Raw genomic sequence first — 17,604 nt, 5'->3', positions numbered from 1 at the left:
GAATGACTTCATATGCATTGATTTATCTAAAATCTAAGACCAAATCGCATAGGCTATATTCAGGCAGAAATCTTATTGCCCGTAGTTGCCCTGAACTGTGACAATTTAATCTTTGGCTAATTCTTTTCTGGTTTATGGTTGAGTGCAGCTGTTGTTTCAACATTCTTATAGAACTGAATTTTTAATGTATGGCAAAGGAACCTAGGCTAGGCACCTTTTATATGTATAAAATATTTCAATGGATGCATCCAGATATGTTGGCCATAGGATCTCTGGGCCTCAGTTTCTCTATCTGTAAAATGGGGCTAACATTGTCATTAAAAGCCACCTCAGAAGTTTGTGTTGAGGCTTAATCATTTTGGGTGGGTGTGACATTCCAGGGTGCAATCCAGACCAGTGGAGGGCCTGTGTCAGCCTTGCCCTGCAACCAAGGGTGCCTCACAATGCTTTGCTGCTCTAGCTTCCAACCTGGGCTTCTCACAAACATCGTGCAGGTCACACCCTGCGTGTCTGTATATAGCCACAGCCCTGGTCCAGCAGCCTGTCAGCAAACACCAGCCACACTCTGGCTTTCAGCAGCCTTGGTTACTACTTGCAGGGTGATGCCAACACACTCTTCGTCCCAGATCGTCCCCCAGTGTGTTCTGCACTGTCCAGCCCACTCCTGGGCAGTCCAGATATTTTAGGTCCGTTGCCCTGTAAGGGGATTAACATACAACAATCTGCTGCCTTAAATGGAGTTACCCAAACAATCCACAACACTGGATTAGTTTAATTAAAGAATAAAACAAGTTTAGTTAATTATAAAGAGAGAGGTTTTAAGTGAATACAAGTAATGAGGCATTAAAGTCAGCCATGGCTGCAAGAAAAATAAAGATAAAATGCTTTCTAAATGTCACAAACTTGACTTGGTTCAAGGTGAAGCTTTTCCCCATGTTTTCGGTACGTTGCTGACCAAACTCTCAGGCCAGGATCTGCTCTCAAAGTCCAACAACTGCTTCTCTTGTCTTAGGTGAACAGACAGAGGTGGGTAGGGAGAAAGAATTTGGGGTGGTTTTGCACCTTATTTTTATAGCTCAATCATCCTTTGAAAACATTTTCCTGAGCGTGACCTCTACTTAAAGTTCTTCCCAGCTGAGAGCAAGGAGACATGGAACCTGAGGGAGGAAGGGGGCTTCATGCTGTTTCTTTTCACCGATGTATGCTGAAATGCAGATTTTCTTTGTCGTCTTCCCCTTCTCACTGTCTGAGGACTCTGTTTACAGCTTATATGCAAATTGAGGCAAAGGCACATCCCTTTGTTTAAGACAGGCCTGTCTGACCAGTTCTGCCAGAGCTACAGGAGTTTGAACATGTGCCTTTATCATCATACAGGGGAGATTTCTTAGCTTTGCACATAATATTGCTACATACATTTCACCATGAAATTATTTACCAGTGAGTAATTAGTTTTCAAACAATACCTCACAAGGCACATTTTGGCCAGAGAGATTATGGTGTGTAGGGTGTGAATTCAGTCACAAGGTGACTTTCAAAAACCTCTCAGGGAACAGGTGCTCAGGTCCTACTGACTTTCAGTGAGAGATGGAGGCCTTAATACCCTGAGCTGCTGTTGAAGATGTAACCCTGGCTGTTTGTGGAGGACTCTGAGTTCTCCAGGGGGTGGCTCGCTGCTCTATAAGCGCTAGGTATTAGTGTTAATGGAAGAAAGTGGGAATGTCCTGATGGAGGCAGAGGGAAACTCTCCTCCTCCTACACCTTTGTGTTTGCCTTTCTAGGTGTGCCCTACTTTACTGTGGAGCCGGAAGATTTGTCTGTATCCCCTAACGTCCCATTCCACATGGCCTGTGCTGCCATTGGCCCTCCTGAGCCAGTGACAATTGTCTGGTGGATGGGAGACTCCAGAGTGGGGCTTCCGGACATCTCCCCCTCCATCCTAAATGTGTCAGGTAAGTCTGCCTCCAAGATTAATGTCACGTAAGAAGGGCGGGGGGAAGAGGAGAAGAGAGCTCTTTTGCTGCCATGTGACAAGGCCTGCAGCGATACCAGAGACCCGTGTAATAGGAGACTGGGTCTTGGGCACACTGTGATGCTAAAAGCTGGAGATTAGGACAAACACATATCCAGTATATGGCACAGGTCCCAAAGGGGTAATTGTTCCCCAGGACATCTTCTATAGGAATACAAGGCACGGGTCCTGCAGCGCTTGGAGTGGTGTGGATGGCCACATGCTGCTGGAAAATGACATATTGGAGGCCTCTACTATAGCTTCATCTCTTGGGGGTGTGCTTGGTTTAATTAGATTAATCTGCTTGTAATATTTGTCTTATGAATCCAGCTGCCTCCAGCCAGTGCCCGCCCCGCTACAGCCCTGCTGGACATTTCATATCACCCTCTTCCCCCACAGCCATGCCAGACGTTGCTCTTCCCCCCACTCCCATGTAGCCATGCTGGACACTGGCCCACCCCTTCTCATGCCTGCAACCAAGCTGCATGCTCCCCTCTACTCCAGCCATGCTGGACACCTGCCCAATTAACCTTTGTCACCCAGTTGAATTGTTGGGAAAATGTGGAGTGAATTGATTGCTGCTGAAGATGGCAGGCTGACAGCCTTGGAGACCAGAGTCCTCTGTCGGCCCCAGAACATGTCCAGTGGGGACCACCATACAGCAGGCCTCCTCATTGGTGTGCATGAGCTCTGAGCTGGAGGGAAAAACTCTAGGGTGAAAGGGAGGTTTGGCCTCTCTGCTGAGATGGCCCATAAGGGGGTCCAACAGAGAAAAGAACATCTGTCACTAGGAATCAGAGTAACAGCCGTGTTAGTCTGTATTCGCAAAAAGAAAAGGAGTACTTGTGGCACCTTAGAGACTAACCAATTTATTTGAGCATAAGCTTTCATGAGCTACAGCTCACTTCATCGGATGCATACTGTGGAAAATACAGAAGATGTTTTTATACGCACAAACCATGAAAAAATGGGTGTTTATCACTACAAAAGGTTTTCTCTCTCCCCACCCCACTCTCCTGCTGCTAATAGCTTATGTAAAGTGATCGCTCTCCTCACAATGTGTATGATAATCAAGGTGGGCCATTTCCAGCACAAATCCAGGGTTTAACAAGAACGTCTGAGGAACGGGGCGGGGGGGAGATAGGAAAAAACAAGGGGAAATAGGTTACCTTGCATAATGACTTAGTCACTCCCAGTCTCTATTCAAGCCTAAATTAATTGTATCCAATTTAATCAAGGTGGGCCTTTTCCCACCTGGATTTGTGCTGGAAATGGCCCACCTTGATTATCATACACATTGTAAGGAGAGTGATCACTTTAGATAAGCTATTAGCAGCAGGAGAGTGGGGTCGGGGGAGAGAAAACCTTTTGTAGTGATAAACACCCATTTTTTCATGGTTTGTGTGTATAAAAACATCTTCTGTATTTTCCACAGTATGCATCCGATGAAGTGAGCTGTAGCTCACGAAAGCTTATGCTCAAATAAATTGGTTAGTCTCTAAGGTGCCACAAGTACTCCTTTTCTCTCTACATCCACTATCCCAATCTCATGGCACCTCACAGAGCTTTAATCTCGTAGGAAAAGCGACTTGGGGCCGCAGCAGAGGGCTGTCTAGCCCTCAGAACACCAAGGGTGGAGCCGACTCCAGCTGCATTCTTAGTGCATTCATTCATCACAGGTGGCCTCGTTCACCCCTCCTCCCCCCAGACACGCACACACCAAGAGGCCAGCTTTTCCTGGTTTAGGGCAGCTGAGTTAAGCTGGAACGAGGTTGTTAAGACTGGAGATCCCGCATCTTCTGTCCTTGTGGAGAGTCTCAGTGGAGGTAGCTAGCGTCTGCTCTCACCCTTGGGACACAGCTCCCCCTGCCAGGCAGAGCAGTGCTCCACTCCAAAGTACTGAGCAGGCTGGGAATTATTCAATATCTTTTTTTTTTTTTTAACCATGAGGAGGCTTAAAAAAATAATCCTCTTGACTTGAAACCCAACTCGCGGTTACTTACAAAATTTAACTCCCCAGAGTCCTCTGGCCTTTGCCTGTTGGCTCTTGCCTTTGAAACAGAAGCTGTGTATGCTGACACCAGTGGTCAGAGTTCCCAGGCATGTCAAAACAGCAGGTCTGTCAGGGCAGGAGGACATACTTTCTTCTGCCAATACAAGCATCAAATCACTAAGGAAAATAATAATAAAGCCATAACTAAAAAGCAAATGTCTTGAGATCAAAGTCAACAATCGGCCCCCGATTGAACAGGGAAAGGACTGTTGGACAGAGTGTGATGGGAGCTTGGTTCACAATCTTCTGGGCAGGGACTGTGTTTCCGTCTGTGTTGGGAAATTGCCTGCCATGTTTTGGGTGCTGCTGCTGCGATCCAAATAATAACAACAATAGTGCCTGCTTTGTTGCCAGCTGGAATGTCTTTCGCTGTGGTTTGGTGGGATCAGTGGAAGGTATTAAAATGTGTCATTCTTTCTATCACTCATTGTAGTCTCTCCTTTCCTGCTCCGCCTCCTTTGCCACCCCTCCTCCTTTTCAATACCTGTCAGTTTCAGTCCCTGTGAAGATGAGTCAAGCACAGCAAGGGCAGGCACCATGCAAGCTACTCCACACAGCTTTGAGATGGCATCTCCATCCTAACTTGCACACAGAGCTGCTGCAGTAGTCGTTGACCTCGCTTGAACAGAACCTGGAAAGCATACTAGGGCCATGTGTAGCAAGGGCAAGTGCTGGATGCACTTTTCCAGGCAGCTTTACCAATGCCTCTCAATCCTGATTAATCTGTAAGCATCAATCCTGGGCTTCCCCTGAGAAGCTTGCCAATAGTACTGCATTATATTTTGGCTTTGAGATGTGGACAAATAGTCACTGGAGACAAAGGGCCTAATCCTCCCTTGCCCTGCGACTGGTTTAGTCATTTACCCCAGTGCAAAGGGGTGTAAAATGACTCCATTCTGATTTAGTAGCATTTTACGTGCACTTTGTCTGCATTTTGCACTGGGGTTAATGGCTACCTACGGTGCAAGACAAGGGACAATTAGGCCCTAAACTGACAGTACAAAACTCTGTTTACTCATGGCCCAAACTGGATTCCTACCCTATCCTACCCTAGCCTGAAAGCTGATTATTATTTGGATTGTGATAGTGCCCCAGGGTCCTGATGAAGATCAGGGCCACATTGTTCCAGGCATGGTCCTTGCCCCAAAGAGCTCCCAACCAGTGAGTGCCACAAACAGTAGGAGGGACAGGGTGGGGAAGAAGGCCGAGGTTAACAATAATGAGATGGCAACCATGACGAGAGAGCTGCCAGCCTAGTGTTTTGATCTCCTTCTTCCCAAGGTCCCTCTCTCTCCTTTGTTGTGCTGCAAAGTGCTGATATGGGCTTGTCTACAGTGCCACATTCCTCTCCCTTTTATAATGAGCAATTGACACATTAATTACACTAAAATCCACCTGCTTTTGGTTGGCCCCCAGCTTTGCCCCCAGTTGCACGTACAGTCTGAGCTGGATGTCAGACGTAACCATGATTTAGTGGTTGAAGCTGGACTCTACAGCGGTTTGTGTTGCTTTCTTTGTCTTGCCTTGGCTGATATCCAGGTATTAACCAGAGCACGGTGTTCTCCTGCGAAGCCCACAACGTAAAGGGACTGTCTTCTTCTCGGACAGCCACTGTTCGGCTTAAAGGTGAGAGAGCCCCAGCGGAGAAGAATTGGGGGTGGGGGAGAAGGGGGGGAAGCTGTTGCTGAGTTGCCTGAAAACCAAGCTGAGAGGAGCTCTCAGCAGATGGAACAACACACTGTGCTGTAATGGCTGCTCGCTGCTTGATATGCAGGCCCGTTCCCCGGCAGTGAAATCGGCAATTGAACACAAACCACAACTGGAAACATGGTGTCAGAGAACAGATTTGCCTCGTAAAGTGGAGACTCAGGGCAGCAGAGCTGTTCGCACGAGGTGGGCTAGATGTAATCTAAAGTGTAAATGAGGATATAGTCCCTTTCCGGAGATAGAGGGGTCTCTTTGGAGCTGAAGATGCCTTTTCCTCTTGTGCCAATGCACTGGCCTTGCATTAGATGCTGAAAAGAGAGAGGCCAAAGTCAGAGATCACCAGGGACCATTAAAATCAACAGATTGACACTGATTTTATGGATTTCTGTGTTCTCTACCCTTTAAAATCTCATTTAAAATAAATAATTTCTAGCCCTTCTGTGAACATCTGTCATTCTGTGAGTCCCTGAGCCCTTGTCAAGTTTTCTTTTCAGACAGACTGAAACAATAGAGACCCAGGAGCGGCCAGCTTTACCCCTTCATCTTAGGTCCTATCTGCCCTTGAGTTTTTGGTTGTGTTTGAACATTTGTTAACTGCATGATTGTAAATTCTAGTATAGACAAGTCACAAACATTTGTTCCAGGCTGCAGCCTAGAGTTGAATGTGACTAAGAGCAACTGTTTGTGTCTATACTGCAATTTATGATCGTCTTAGTTAATGTGTTAAAATACCCCTTTAAATCCAACTATAGACCATACCCTTCGTGGGGTGTGTTTTTCTTTATGTTGACACTTGTATCTGCAAGATACAGCCCAAGAATGCAACACTTTGTTCTGTTGTGATTTATGACTGACTTAGAAAGCGTTTAGTGTTGTCAGCCTAAGGACTTGTCTACTTGGAGAAATTAACTGGAATAGCTAGTGCAGAATAGGTATTCCACAATAGCTCTTCTGGAACAACTCCCTCTTGGACACTCGGATTCCAGAATAATAGTGCCTTTTCCCTGTGTAGCTCACTCCGCAAAGCTATTGTGCTATAAATTCACCTCCTATTTTTCGTCAAAAACATTGACATACATCTTTAACAGTAAATTACCATGTAAATAATTAGGCTGGGTGAAGATTGGCACATATCCTTAATGGAGCTAGAGTTCTCATATATTTCATAATAATTATACTTTGTCACAACATAGCACCTCCTAGCCAAGGTTCTCAGAATGCTTCACAATCAGAAATCAATGAATAGAAGGTATTGTTCCCATTTTATAGATGGGGAAATTGAGGCACCAAGACATTAAATTGTTCACCAAATGTCATACAAATTGGTGAGAGACCCTGAAAAGAATCTACATTTTAAAATTTCCGGTCCTGTGCTTTAGCCATATGTGTCCTAGCTGGTATTCTTCACAAATATGCCTAAGAAAGTTGCAGTAAAGTGAAGTAAGTGGGGAGGCTTTAAAAAACCCAGTGTCTACAGATCTGATTCTGCTCCCATTGAGACACTGGCAAAACTCCAATGGCTTCAGTGGGAGGAAGAGCAGACTTGAAGGGTGCTCGTTTAGGCCATGATCCAGCAAACACAGATGTGCTTTACTCTGAAAATGTGAGTAGTCCCATTGGCTTCCATGGGGTTACTCAAATAAGTAAAGGAAAGCACATGTATAGGGGCAGGATTGGGGCCTTACAGTTTCACAGATGTAGAGGCTGGTGGGGACTCTGGCATCTGTCCCCAGTTTATTACTGACTCTTTTCATCTGTGTCTCCAGCGACAAACAGTTTTTATGGAACATTTACAAACAGTTTCCTCCTATTATTGTCATCATGTGTTTGCCGTAGAGCCCCCAATGTGCTAGGTACATTCTAAACAGAAAACTGTGGTTACGATAGCATTTACAGGCCCCACTCAAGTTCAAGGACCCATTGTTCTAGGCAATCTACAAACACACAGTAAGAAGCTACGTCTTCACTGCAGAATTAACTTCAGTTATCTACATTCCAAGTAATGCCCCTCTAGTTAGCTTAACTCACAAGAAAGCAGCCGAACTGCCAAGTAACACTCCAGCTGCTGTGTCCATACTGGTGCTACGTGCATTCGGGTATGGACTTCTTGCGACATAGCCCATGGTTCTTAGCACTGCAGTATACTGAGCCTCTCTATTAATTCTATCCCAGTAATTGCGGGAGAACTTGTTTGTCCTTTCTGGACGCACAGGGGAATTGTGGGAAGGCACTGGAGGACTAGCGCCACTCGAGTGGTGCTACCGACATCCACGCTACAGAGTGGTCATGTGAGCAGTTGATGACCACTAGAGTTTCAGTCTGTACCCCCTGAAATAACAACCAACTTGAGTTAAAAGCATCACCACGCTGGAGTTAAGGATTTGTGTGTGTGTGTGGACAGGACTCAAGTTAGGGGCAACACTTGATTTATAATTCAATTTCAGTTTGCAGCGAAGACGAGCCCAGAGACAGTTCTTGCCCCAAAGAGGTTACAACCTAAATAGCCAAGACACAGGGCTGGGAGATACTAAAAATTATCATCACCTTTATCACAGGGAAACCAAAACCCGAAGATGTGAGCGATTTATTCTGGCTCACATAGGAAACCTATAGAAAGGCTGAGAACTGAACGGAGATCTCCTGATTCCCCGTCCCGTGCCTTAACCACCAGAGAGTCCCTTCTTTCCAGGAGGCCCAGTCTCAGTCCTGGAACCTGTAGCTAGTTATAGAATGATGAAGGCCTGCTCACTCTTGGAATGAAGCAGACATTCAGCTCCAGTGTATGCCACCCTCTCTCACAGTCCTCAGTGTCAGAGGCATGTGGGAGAGGGCTGGGCAGGACTAGGGTGTTCTGCACTTCAGCTGCAGGTTGGCCTCTTGGGGACTGTTGCAGCCACGCATAAATGAGAGTAGACCTGAAGCTCCTTCAACTGATGGAAGTGGTAGAGTGGGACTCTGGCAGGGCCGAGAATGGGGCAGGTATAAAGGTGATTTAAAATCACCTTTCCTCCTCCTGTTGCCACTGGCCGCAGCCAGGGAGAAATGGGGATTTCTCTGGCTGATAGACTGAGACATGCCCCTGCCCTAAGGATTTTAAAGTCTTTGAAACAGGACACATGAAATCACCCCTAGTAGAGGGTGATATGGAGATGATTGTGTCGGAGAACAAGAGAGATGTAGATTTTAAGGAAGGATCTGTAGGTGGGAGAGGCACTTGCCAGGCATGAAGTTAGTGATTGGTTCAAGCGTAAGATGCAGCACGAATGGAGAGACAAAGCCAGTAGTGGGAGAAGAGGACAATGGGAATGCTAAAAGGCAAGGCTTGGGAAAGACAAATGGAATGAGAGGGAGATTAGGATTAAATGGGTGGAGAGAAAGTGCAGGGGACTGAAAGTGAGGACAAGGAACTTGCATTAATGCATTAAAAGACTGGAAGCCAATGAAAAGATTTAGGTGAATGGGCAGAGTGACATTGTAAGAACTAGGTAGTGAAGCTCCATTCATGCCTTGTTAGGGGAGGAAGGATACTCATGTTAAATTACTAGTCTGGGGAGCGTGGTTCTGTTCCCAGCTTTGCCACTAATTTGGAGTCTGACCTTGGGCAAATCATTTAACCTCTCCATGCCTCAGTTTCCCTATCATAAAAAAGGGTGCTTTGTGGGCTAGTAACCATAACCCTGGGACTACCAACTCAAGTTCCATTTGAAAATGTTTGAGAGAAAAGTCTGGAACAACCGCCATGTGTTTGCATATATCTTCAATAACCAAACAGTGAATAAGTTCCCTGTTAAGCAGGAATTAGAATAGCGTGAGCAATTCCATCTGGCAGCTCTCAGGGGCCATCTCCAAAGGCCTGACTTCAGTGGGCTCAAGATCAGGGGCAGTGGATGGCTAGGACTAGAGGGGGCTCAGCTGTCCCAAATCTATTATCTGAGCCATCGTGCACACCTGCCCAGACCGGCAGGCAAAGCCCCATGGCTGGTGGTGCCACAGCCAGGAAGAAAGCGGAGTGGGGCATCGCAGGGGGAGGGCATCATAGCGGGAGGGCCCCAGTTGTGCACAGATGGGTGCATCAAGTGACGCTGTGGTGGGCTCCTCTGGATCTGTGAGCAGTGAGAGCCAATGGGCCAGACCAGGGAGCTGGGCTCAGCCCCATGGGAAAGCAGCTGCTGCTGCAGGGTGAGTGTGGGGCAGGCTCAGCAACCCCAAAGAATATTTTCAACCACTGCCTGTGCTCAAGTCCCAAATCCCCAGACTGTACCCTCTGCCTATTTCCATGTGACCTTCGGTTCAGTTCTGTGTATACCTAAAGAGTTTCCTTGTTTTTTTCCGTAGCCATGCCTCTCCCCCCTTTCAATGTGACCGTAACCCGAGTCACCAGCAGCAATGCCAGCGTGATGTGGGTCCCAGGATTTGATGGCCGCTCTCCCCTTCATTCTTGCACTGTTCAGGTATGGCCCTCGGGACTCTTCCCTGGCCTACATGCACAATGGGATCCCTCTGATTGGTCCGGATCTTGGCACCGAAACAGATGGCCTGATTTTCAGAGGGTGCTGAGCTCCTGTCGCTCCAGCTGAAGACCGTGGAAATTGTGGGCGCTCAGCACCTCTGACAATCAGCCCACTTACATATGTGCCTAGCTTTAGGCATCCACGTTTGCAACATTTGGCCCTGGTGTTACTTGGAAGCTGAGCCACACGTTTGGTGCCAGAGTGCCAAGCGGAGAGAGATAATCAATCCTACAACAACCCAGGCCAGTCAAACCAGGCTCATTCCCTCCGCTTGTGCATCTCTCAGGTATGAATATTGGGCAGTGTTCACACAGCCCCCTTTGACTCCCCTCCCCGTCACAGCTCAATGTGAGCTTCCCTGGAATCCCTTTGTGATGCTGAGACACTTTCATTGGAAGGAGGGGATTAGAAGCACAGATGTAAACCTGGAGCACAAATGCAGCATATGCTAACCTGCTTTCTCTCCTGTCCCCTTTGGGGAGGAGCAAGGAAATAGGAGAGTCCATGCTCTGATGCTTATTCCCTTTCATAAATAAAATAAACCATCATTGCAGAGACATTTCTTTTTACCCCGCAGCAGAAATGATGCCTGGATGTAAGTAGCTTTCTGTGTCTCTGGTAGTATTTTGTTGTTGCTGCTGCTACTGTTGTTTGCAGCTCAAAATGAATTTCTTCCTATGCTTTAAGAAAAGGAGTACTTGTGGCACCTTAGAGACTAACCAATTTACTTGAGCATGAGCTTTCGTGAGCTACAGCTCACTTCATCAGATGATGAAGTGAGCTGTAGCTCACGAAAGCTCATGCTCAAGTAAATTGGTTAGTCTCTAAGGTGCCACAAGTACTCCTTTTCTTTTTGCGAATACAGACTAACACGGCTGTTCCTCTGAAACCTGTTCCTATGCTTTGCAAGGCTGAGTTAGCCCCAGTTGGTACAGTCCATTCTTCCTGGTATGCATGCTCATCAGCCTCGCCAATGCTAATCTTTCTGGGGTTTGAGCTCCTCCTCTCCGCTTTGAAGCGGGGAGAGAAGCAGAAAGGGAGCAGAATCAAAACAGCTCAGATTCCATCCACTCACCAGGCTTTAGCATTTCTTAAGCCTCCCAGCCCTTTCTGTGCCCCTGTTTGTATCTCCGATCCGGTGGGCAATAATATTCCCTTTACAGGAAATCGTTAGACCAAGGGAGCTGGGATTCCCGCAGTGCCGCAGTGGTTTTGGCACTGGCAATCTCATGTTTCATTTTCCCTCCCTCCTCACTCCGCAGCTCTGATTCTGTGAGAGCCGTTGACCCACATTTTCCATGTGAAAATGCATGCCTCTGGCTCCCCGTGAATGAATGATTGTCCTCCTGCTAGGAGGGTGCAGAAAGGGGGACGCATCGGCTCTGGTTCTTGGGCACCTTGGATACACTATGGGTCAGTGCACCCTTGGAGCTTCTCAGAGAAAAGGCTAAAATAGTGCCACTTTTCCTCACTTCAATGCAAGAGGTATTTCAGAGGGCGGGGGTGGGAAACGAATGCAGCCTCTCTGACTCTCCAGAAGCATAAGCAGAATGACAGAATTTAAACGTGAAAGTCTGATAGCTCCCACCCAGCTCCGGATGACATTGACTGGCAACAGGAACAACAAGTCAGCCTATTATGTACTGTACACAGCCTAAGCGTCAATATTATTAGCAAAATAAATTAATGGATCAAAATGGGGCAGGGGACTGTTACATTCGTAGTGGAGATAAAGTTAGCAAAGATGTTTCCCCTTTGTCAAGACTCCTGGGCTCGATCCCCAGCTTCGCTGCTGACTCATGGCACGTGCGTTTCAGTAAGATGTGCTGAGTTGGAGCTGCCCGGTGGAGTCCGACTATTCTCAGGCCATCAGGGAGTGCTAGGGTTGAACCTGTCTGCCTATAAAAGGGACACAGTGAGAGCAAATGGGACCCAAAATTCAGGTCTGGTAAAACTTCAGTTTTAGAGAAACTAAGCCCTGTAGAAATAATGCCAAGATTCTTTTTCTTTTTAATTCCCGTCGAAAGCTTTTTGGTTTTGAAAGAAAAATGCTTTTTCTGCAGCATTTGCAACCCAAAGGCTGTAGCATTGTGCTAATGCAAGAGACCCCGAAAGTGACATTGATTAGAAACTGACAATGAACAAGAGGGGAGCTGACTGGTCTGTTTTTCTTTGTCTAAGCTTAGAGAAATGCAAAAAGTCAACAAGCAGCGTCAGTAGCATAAAGTAAATTTTGATTTTAAAAATGCCTTTCACTTTTAATAATCCAATTGTGATTTGTAATGCAGGTGAGGAAACATTTTTAAATGTGGGGCCAGAGCATCAGGTACTTGCATTGAAGTCAATGGAGGGGATGGCCCATGATTTTTAATTTGACAGCATCCCTTTAAATATGGTATTATACTGCTCATTCAGCATTTGTTGGTACTTGGTCCTGAACTGGTTCAGAAATTAGCCATTTGCATGAAACAAATGCCCCATTGTACAGCATGGTCTTGTCGGTCACTCTGCTTATCCTAATATATCTGCTTGCTTTTCCTCGTGAAACAGGTTGCTGAGTTACCCGAAAATCACGAAGGCTCTACAGAAATTGTCCCCGTCCCTCCTTTTACCTGTGGTTTACCAGGATTAAAGCACTCCAGCAATTACAGTGTGCGGGTTCAGTGCACTAATGAGATGGGCACCTCCCCTTTCACAGACTGGGTTTATTTTCAGACCCTGGAGATAGGTAAGTAGATGTCAGACAGAGGCTGGAAAAGTTAAAAGAAGTGTTACTATATAACGAGTCTGTTCTGTTGGGGGGGGGGAAGCTTGGGACAAACCATTTATAAATTTCATTGAACTCCTCATGGAGTCAGAAAGACAAGGAACCTATAGGTCATCAGTTTGAGAATCCACTCTGAAGTCTCCTAAAGTTCTGCTCCAATTATTTGTCTTACTGTGTGTGATGCTATTGTCAAAAACTGATAGCAAACAGGATTTTTTTGGGAGGTGGTTCCATATTTATTCTCACCCACTAGTTTCCAGATCATATTTGCAAGTTTATAAGTCAAATGTGAAAGCTACAAACCCCACTTAGGATCTTAAAATAAAATCAGTAAACCGGGCCAAAGGTGTGTCTGGTGACTCATCAATGGTGTAACTTCATGGAGTCACACCAGGGATGAACTTGGCCCATTCATTCCGCTTCTTACATCATCCCCAGTAATAAAAATTCTGCAGTTGGAAGATGGCTGGCAACACTGATGGGCGAGACAGAATGGAAACTAACTCACCCCCTCTCCCCATAGCTGTATTAGCTGGGCAGGCCTAGCAGGCTTAACGGCTTTCTTGTGGAGCTCCCTTTGTGCTGGTGGACGATACGTTGAGAACCTGAAGCCAGGGTGCAGGCACAGGGCTAGTGTTTGCACGTCCCTGTGCCCGGGTGGATCTCTGAGAGCCATGTGGCCCTTGAGAGTAGGGGGGTGGTAGAGATCTGCAGGGGATGGGGGCTAACCCCGTGCTTCTTCTGTAGGAGTGAGGAGGTGGGGGCAAACCCCAGACTGCCCAAGGGAAGAATTGAAAGCAAATGTAGGGAAAGGAACCTTGCAGAGATTTTTATTTTTCTCCCCGTACTCTCTCCTTTGAGTTTTCCCCTGAGAGCGGGTGATCTGAGCCTTTTGGTGACTCTCGCGCCTTGGGGGACAGGAGTTCTTGTTCTGCAGTGCAATTGACTGGGTACGACCCTTTGTCTCCAGCTCCAGGCAGCACTCCACAAAACATCCACGTCATCCAGATAGACACTAGCCTGGTTCTGGAGTGGGAAGGAGTGGCTCCGGACACGCTGAAAGAAAATCTACTGGGATACAGGCTAGAGTGGAGTCAGGATAACGTCACGCAGGTAACATATCCAGAAATCAATCCTGGGGAGGTTGACGGTGACTCCTTCAGGACAGAGTTATGGAAAGTTCAAATTGAGTCTTCTAGACCACACTGCGTCTCCTATGCGCTGTTGACTTTGGACTGGATCCTCAGCTGGTGTAAATCAGCATTGCTCCCTTGGTTTCAGTGGAGCTACTCTGATTTACACCAGCTGAGAATTCTGCATTCTCCTGTTCATATCAATTAAATACCATCAGTAAATCTGTGAACATAGTCACTTGAAATTAGTGGGAGTTCTGGGTGTTCAAAATCTGCAACATCGGGGCGGGGTGTGTGTTTGTGTGTAAACCACACACAGTGGCTGCATTGCAAGGCAAGCAGTCCCTTGGATTGATCACTTATATGTAAGATTAACTGTGCTCAGCTATCACAGTGATTGATGGGTGCAGGGCGTTGGAGAATCAGGTCCTGAAGCATTTGAAAATGGAAAGTGGTGTATAAGTGCAAAGTGTTATTACAGTGTGCATATTTCCACATTTCCTTGGGCCCCCACTATGTCCACTTTGCACCCCAGAGCTTTTCTACCGGGACAGCTGGGGATTCGTATCACCCTCTACAAACCCCCCGTTTTCCCGCACCCCCAAACAGCATGTGTCAATGCATGGCTGAATGCACTGTGCACTAGTGATCCCCAGCGGCATAACTACCTCTAGATGGCCAGAGTAAGTTAGCGCAGACCTGAGCTCTGATGCGCATTAAGGCCCAAACCAGTTCCCAGCTGCTCCCTGCATCAGAGACGGGTGAAGGAAAACCACCCCCCTTGCCCTCTTAAGGTCCTGCACCAAGCAGTTTGGCCAGTGTGTTGGATCTGGGCCTTCTGTCTCCTGTGGCTTGTTTGTTTTTCAAATGCCAGTGATACAGTAGTATTAACAACTGCAAATTATGTGAAAGGGGGTTAAAATCCTTTATTTCATTCAGTGATTAAGGGAGTTTAAAAGGGCACTGCCAAGGGTCTGGCCCCTAAGTTTGAACATCAATACTTACTTTTCCCTGATACCTGCTTTTGACATTTATGTGATTCTTTATGGTGGTTTCCCACTTCCATACAAATGCTTTGCCAGTGACCCCGTAACGATGAGCAAGCCTGCAATAACAGACTGGGGGGGGGGGGGGAATTACACATGCACCAATTTCACACCAGTACAGGCCCACTGACTTTGGTGGAATTCCTCCTGAATTATATTGGTGGGAGAGGAAAATCAGGCCCATATTGGTAGCCAAAAAGTTTCAAGGCTCTATTGTAAGTGATGCACGTAAAAAGGATCTTAAAAATTATAGCAAATACCTTGGCCATGTTTTCTTCAGTGAAACTTGGCTACGAATGCTGGATGGTGATTGGAATTTGGCAACACGTTAAAACAAACAGAATTTATTTTTCTGATTAAACTGGCAGTGGCTTTGCAGCGTGTTACAGCAGCTTTATGTCTTTGAAGCAGGAGGAACTGTGTATTCGAAAAGGACAAAAGAATATATTTCTGTAGCTATTTTCAGCCAAAGACCTCAAAGCATTCATTAATTAAGCCTCACAATGATCTTATGAGCTAGAAAGATATTAGTGTTAGCCATTTTAGAGATGGGGAAGCTAAAACACAGAGGAGATGAAGCCTAAGGTAACACAGCCAGTCAGTGACAGAAACAGGAGGCAAATCCAGAAGTCCTGACTCCAGGCCTTGCTCTAGCCTCTGGACACAATGATCTATTTTAATAATAATAAAAAAAGCACAGTTTCCCCCGATTCCTTTGTTCTTGTCTGCTTTCAGGGGGAAATGACAGTACAAGAGACTAAAGCCAATCTTACGACATGGAATCCCCACAAAGACCTTATAATCAGAGTGTGCTTGCTGAACTCAGCTGGCTGTGGACCCTGGAGTGACACCTTATTGGTTGCAGCCCAGGAGGTCGTAGGTGAGTAGCAGGATGATTTTAGTTTATTTTTGCTATGGCAATGCTCTCTCATAAGTTGGGAAACAGTGATTGCTGCTGGTCCCACTGTATCTTGCTGGCCTGGTGCCTTTCAGTGCACACAACTGACCAAGCAGCATGGCTACATACGCAGTACATTTCATTGAACAAAACAGAATTTAAATAACCTTTAAAGTTCTGGCATGCGCAAAACAAGTCCCACGTGCTGCTGTCTTCTTTAGCTGATGCCGCAGTGGGTAGCGCATGGAAGAGGGAGGGAGATATAATTCAAGAGATAAAGGCCAGGGCCTGATTCTTTTCTTGCTTAGGCAGTGTCCACACACATTTGCCTTGATTTAGTGAAACCAGTGCAGTCCCCCATGTGGAGTCTCTTCTCTTGGTTTAGTTTAAAGCAAAATCATTCAGGTTTAATCCAAGTCCCCACACAGCTTTTTGCACTGGCATAACTAAATCAGTTTAAAATCACATCTTATATTAAACTGGAGCAACCATGCATGTAGACACATCCTTATACAGGAGTAAATCTGGGGTTATTTCACTGGAGTCAGTGGGTCAGGTCTACAGCTAGTATACATCAGCATGTCAATGGAATGGAGTGATGCCAATTTATACCAGCTGAGGACATGGCACTGTGGAGTTACAATGGTGCAAGTGAGAGGAGGCTCGGGCACAGTGAGCCTGACATAGGAATGATCGTGCTGGGTCAGACCAACAGTCCATCTCGCCCAGTCTCCTGTCGTCCAACAGTTTCCAATGCCAGGTGCGTCAAAGGGAATGAACAAAACAAGGCAATTTCGAGAGATCCATCCCCTGTTGCCCAGTTCCAGGTTCTGGCAGCCAGAGGTTTAGGGACATTCAGAGTATGAGGTCGTGTCTCTGACCATATTGGCTAATAATAATTGATGGACCTGTCCTCTCCATTTCCTTTCATCATGTGTGATCCTCTACTCCTAGGCAAAGGCCCTCAATCTGAATGCAGGGGAGAATCTAGCCCAGTGAGTGCAAAAGGGCTGCAAAACCCTGAAGCTGTGATATGGAAGCACTTTTCCCCTGTGTTGCACTTGGCATAAATGATTTTGGATGTGCAGGACAGTAGGCAATCAAGCCCTATCTCATCTTTGTGAATTTTTTTTTTACCGCGTTTGCTTTGAATGTGGTAGTTTTTACTGACCGTTAGCCCCCATATGCTGTTTCAGTGTCACTTTTTATAGTTCATTTCCTGCATTAAAAATCAACTCTTGGATGGGTCTCATTTAAAAATATATAATGAATTGTGTGGCTCTGGCGGTCATGAAAGTGACAGACTAATAACTTTGGGGCAAATCCTGAATTCCAGGAGAAATCCTACCTCTCCCATCCCTTGTTCCATACTGATTCGGATGACAGATGGACCTCCATACCCGATGATATTATTATTATTATTATTATTATTATTTTATTTGCAAATCAGAATTGGGGCCCCATTGATTTTCAATGAGATT

General features: G+C 46.2%; 1 protein-coding gene across 2 annotated transcripts in view; it reads left to right on the top strand.

The window, feature by feature from the left end:
- The window catches only part of TYRO3 (TYRO3 protein tyrosine kinase), a 56,322-nt gene that overhangs the window by 10,662 nt on the left and 28,056 nt on the right, over positions 1 to 17,604 (top strand). For both annotated transcript variants that reach the window (XR_012159454.1, XM_073348698.1), the window contains exons 4-9: positions 1,779 to 1,949; positions 5,601 to 5,687; positions 10,104 to 10,219; positions 12,830 to 13,007; positions 14,017 to 14,159; positions 15,961 to 16,105. Coding sequence is in view for 1 of the 2 variants with exons in the window: in XM_073348698.1 (XP_073204799.1) it covers positions 1,779 to 1,949; positions 5,601 to 5,687; positions 10,104 to 10,219; positions 12,830 to 13,007; positions 14,017 to 14,159; positions 15,961 to 16,105 (840 nt within the window). In the remaining variant the exon portion in view is untranslated. The remainder of the gene's footprint in view (positions 1 to 1,778; positions 1,950 to 5,600; positions 5,688 to 10,103; positions 10,220 to 12,829; positions 13,008 to 14,016; positions 14,160 to 15,960; positions 16,106 to 17,604) is intronic.

The sequence above is a fragment of the Lepidochelys kempii genome, chromosome 6 (assembly GCF_965140265.1).
Source record: "Lepidochelys kempii isolate rLepKem1 chromosome 6, rLepKem1.hap2, whole genome shotgun sequence".
Lineage (NCBI taxonomy): Eukaryota > Metazoa > Chordata > Testudines > Cheloniidae > Lepidochelys > Lepidochelys kempii.
The sequence above is the reverse complement of the archived record's forward strand: the minus strand, read 5'-3'. Positions and strand labels throughout refer to the sequence as shown.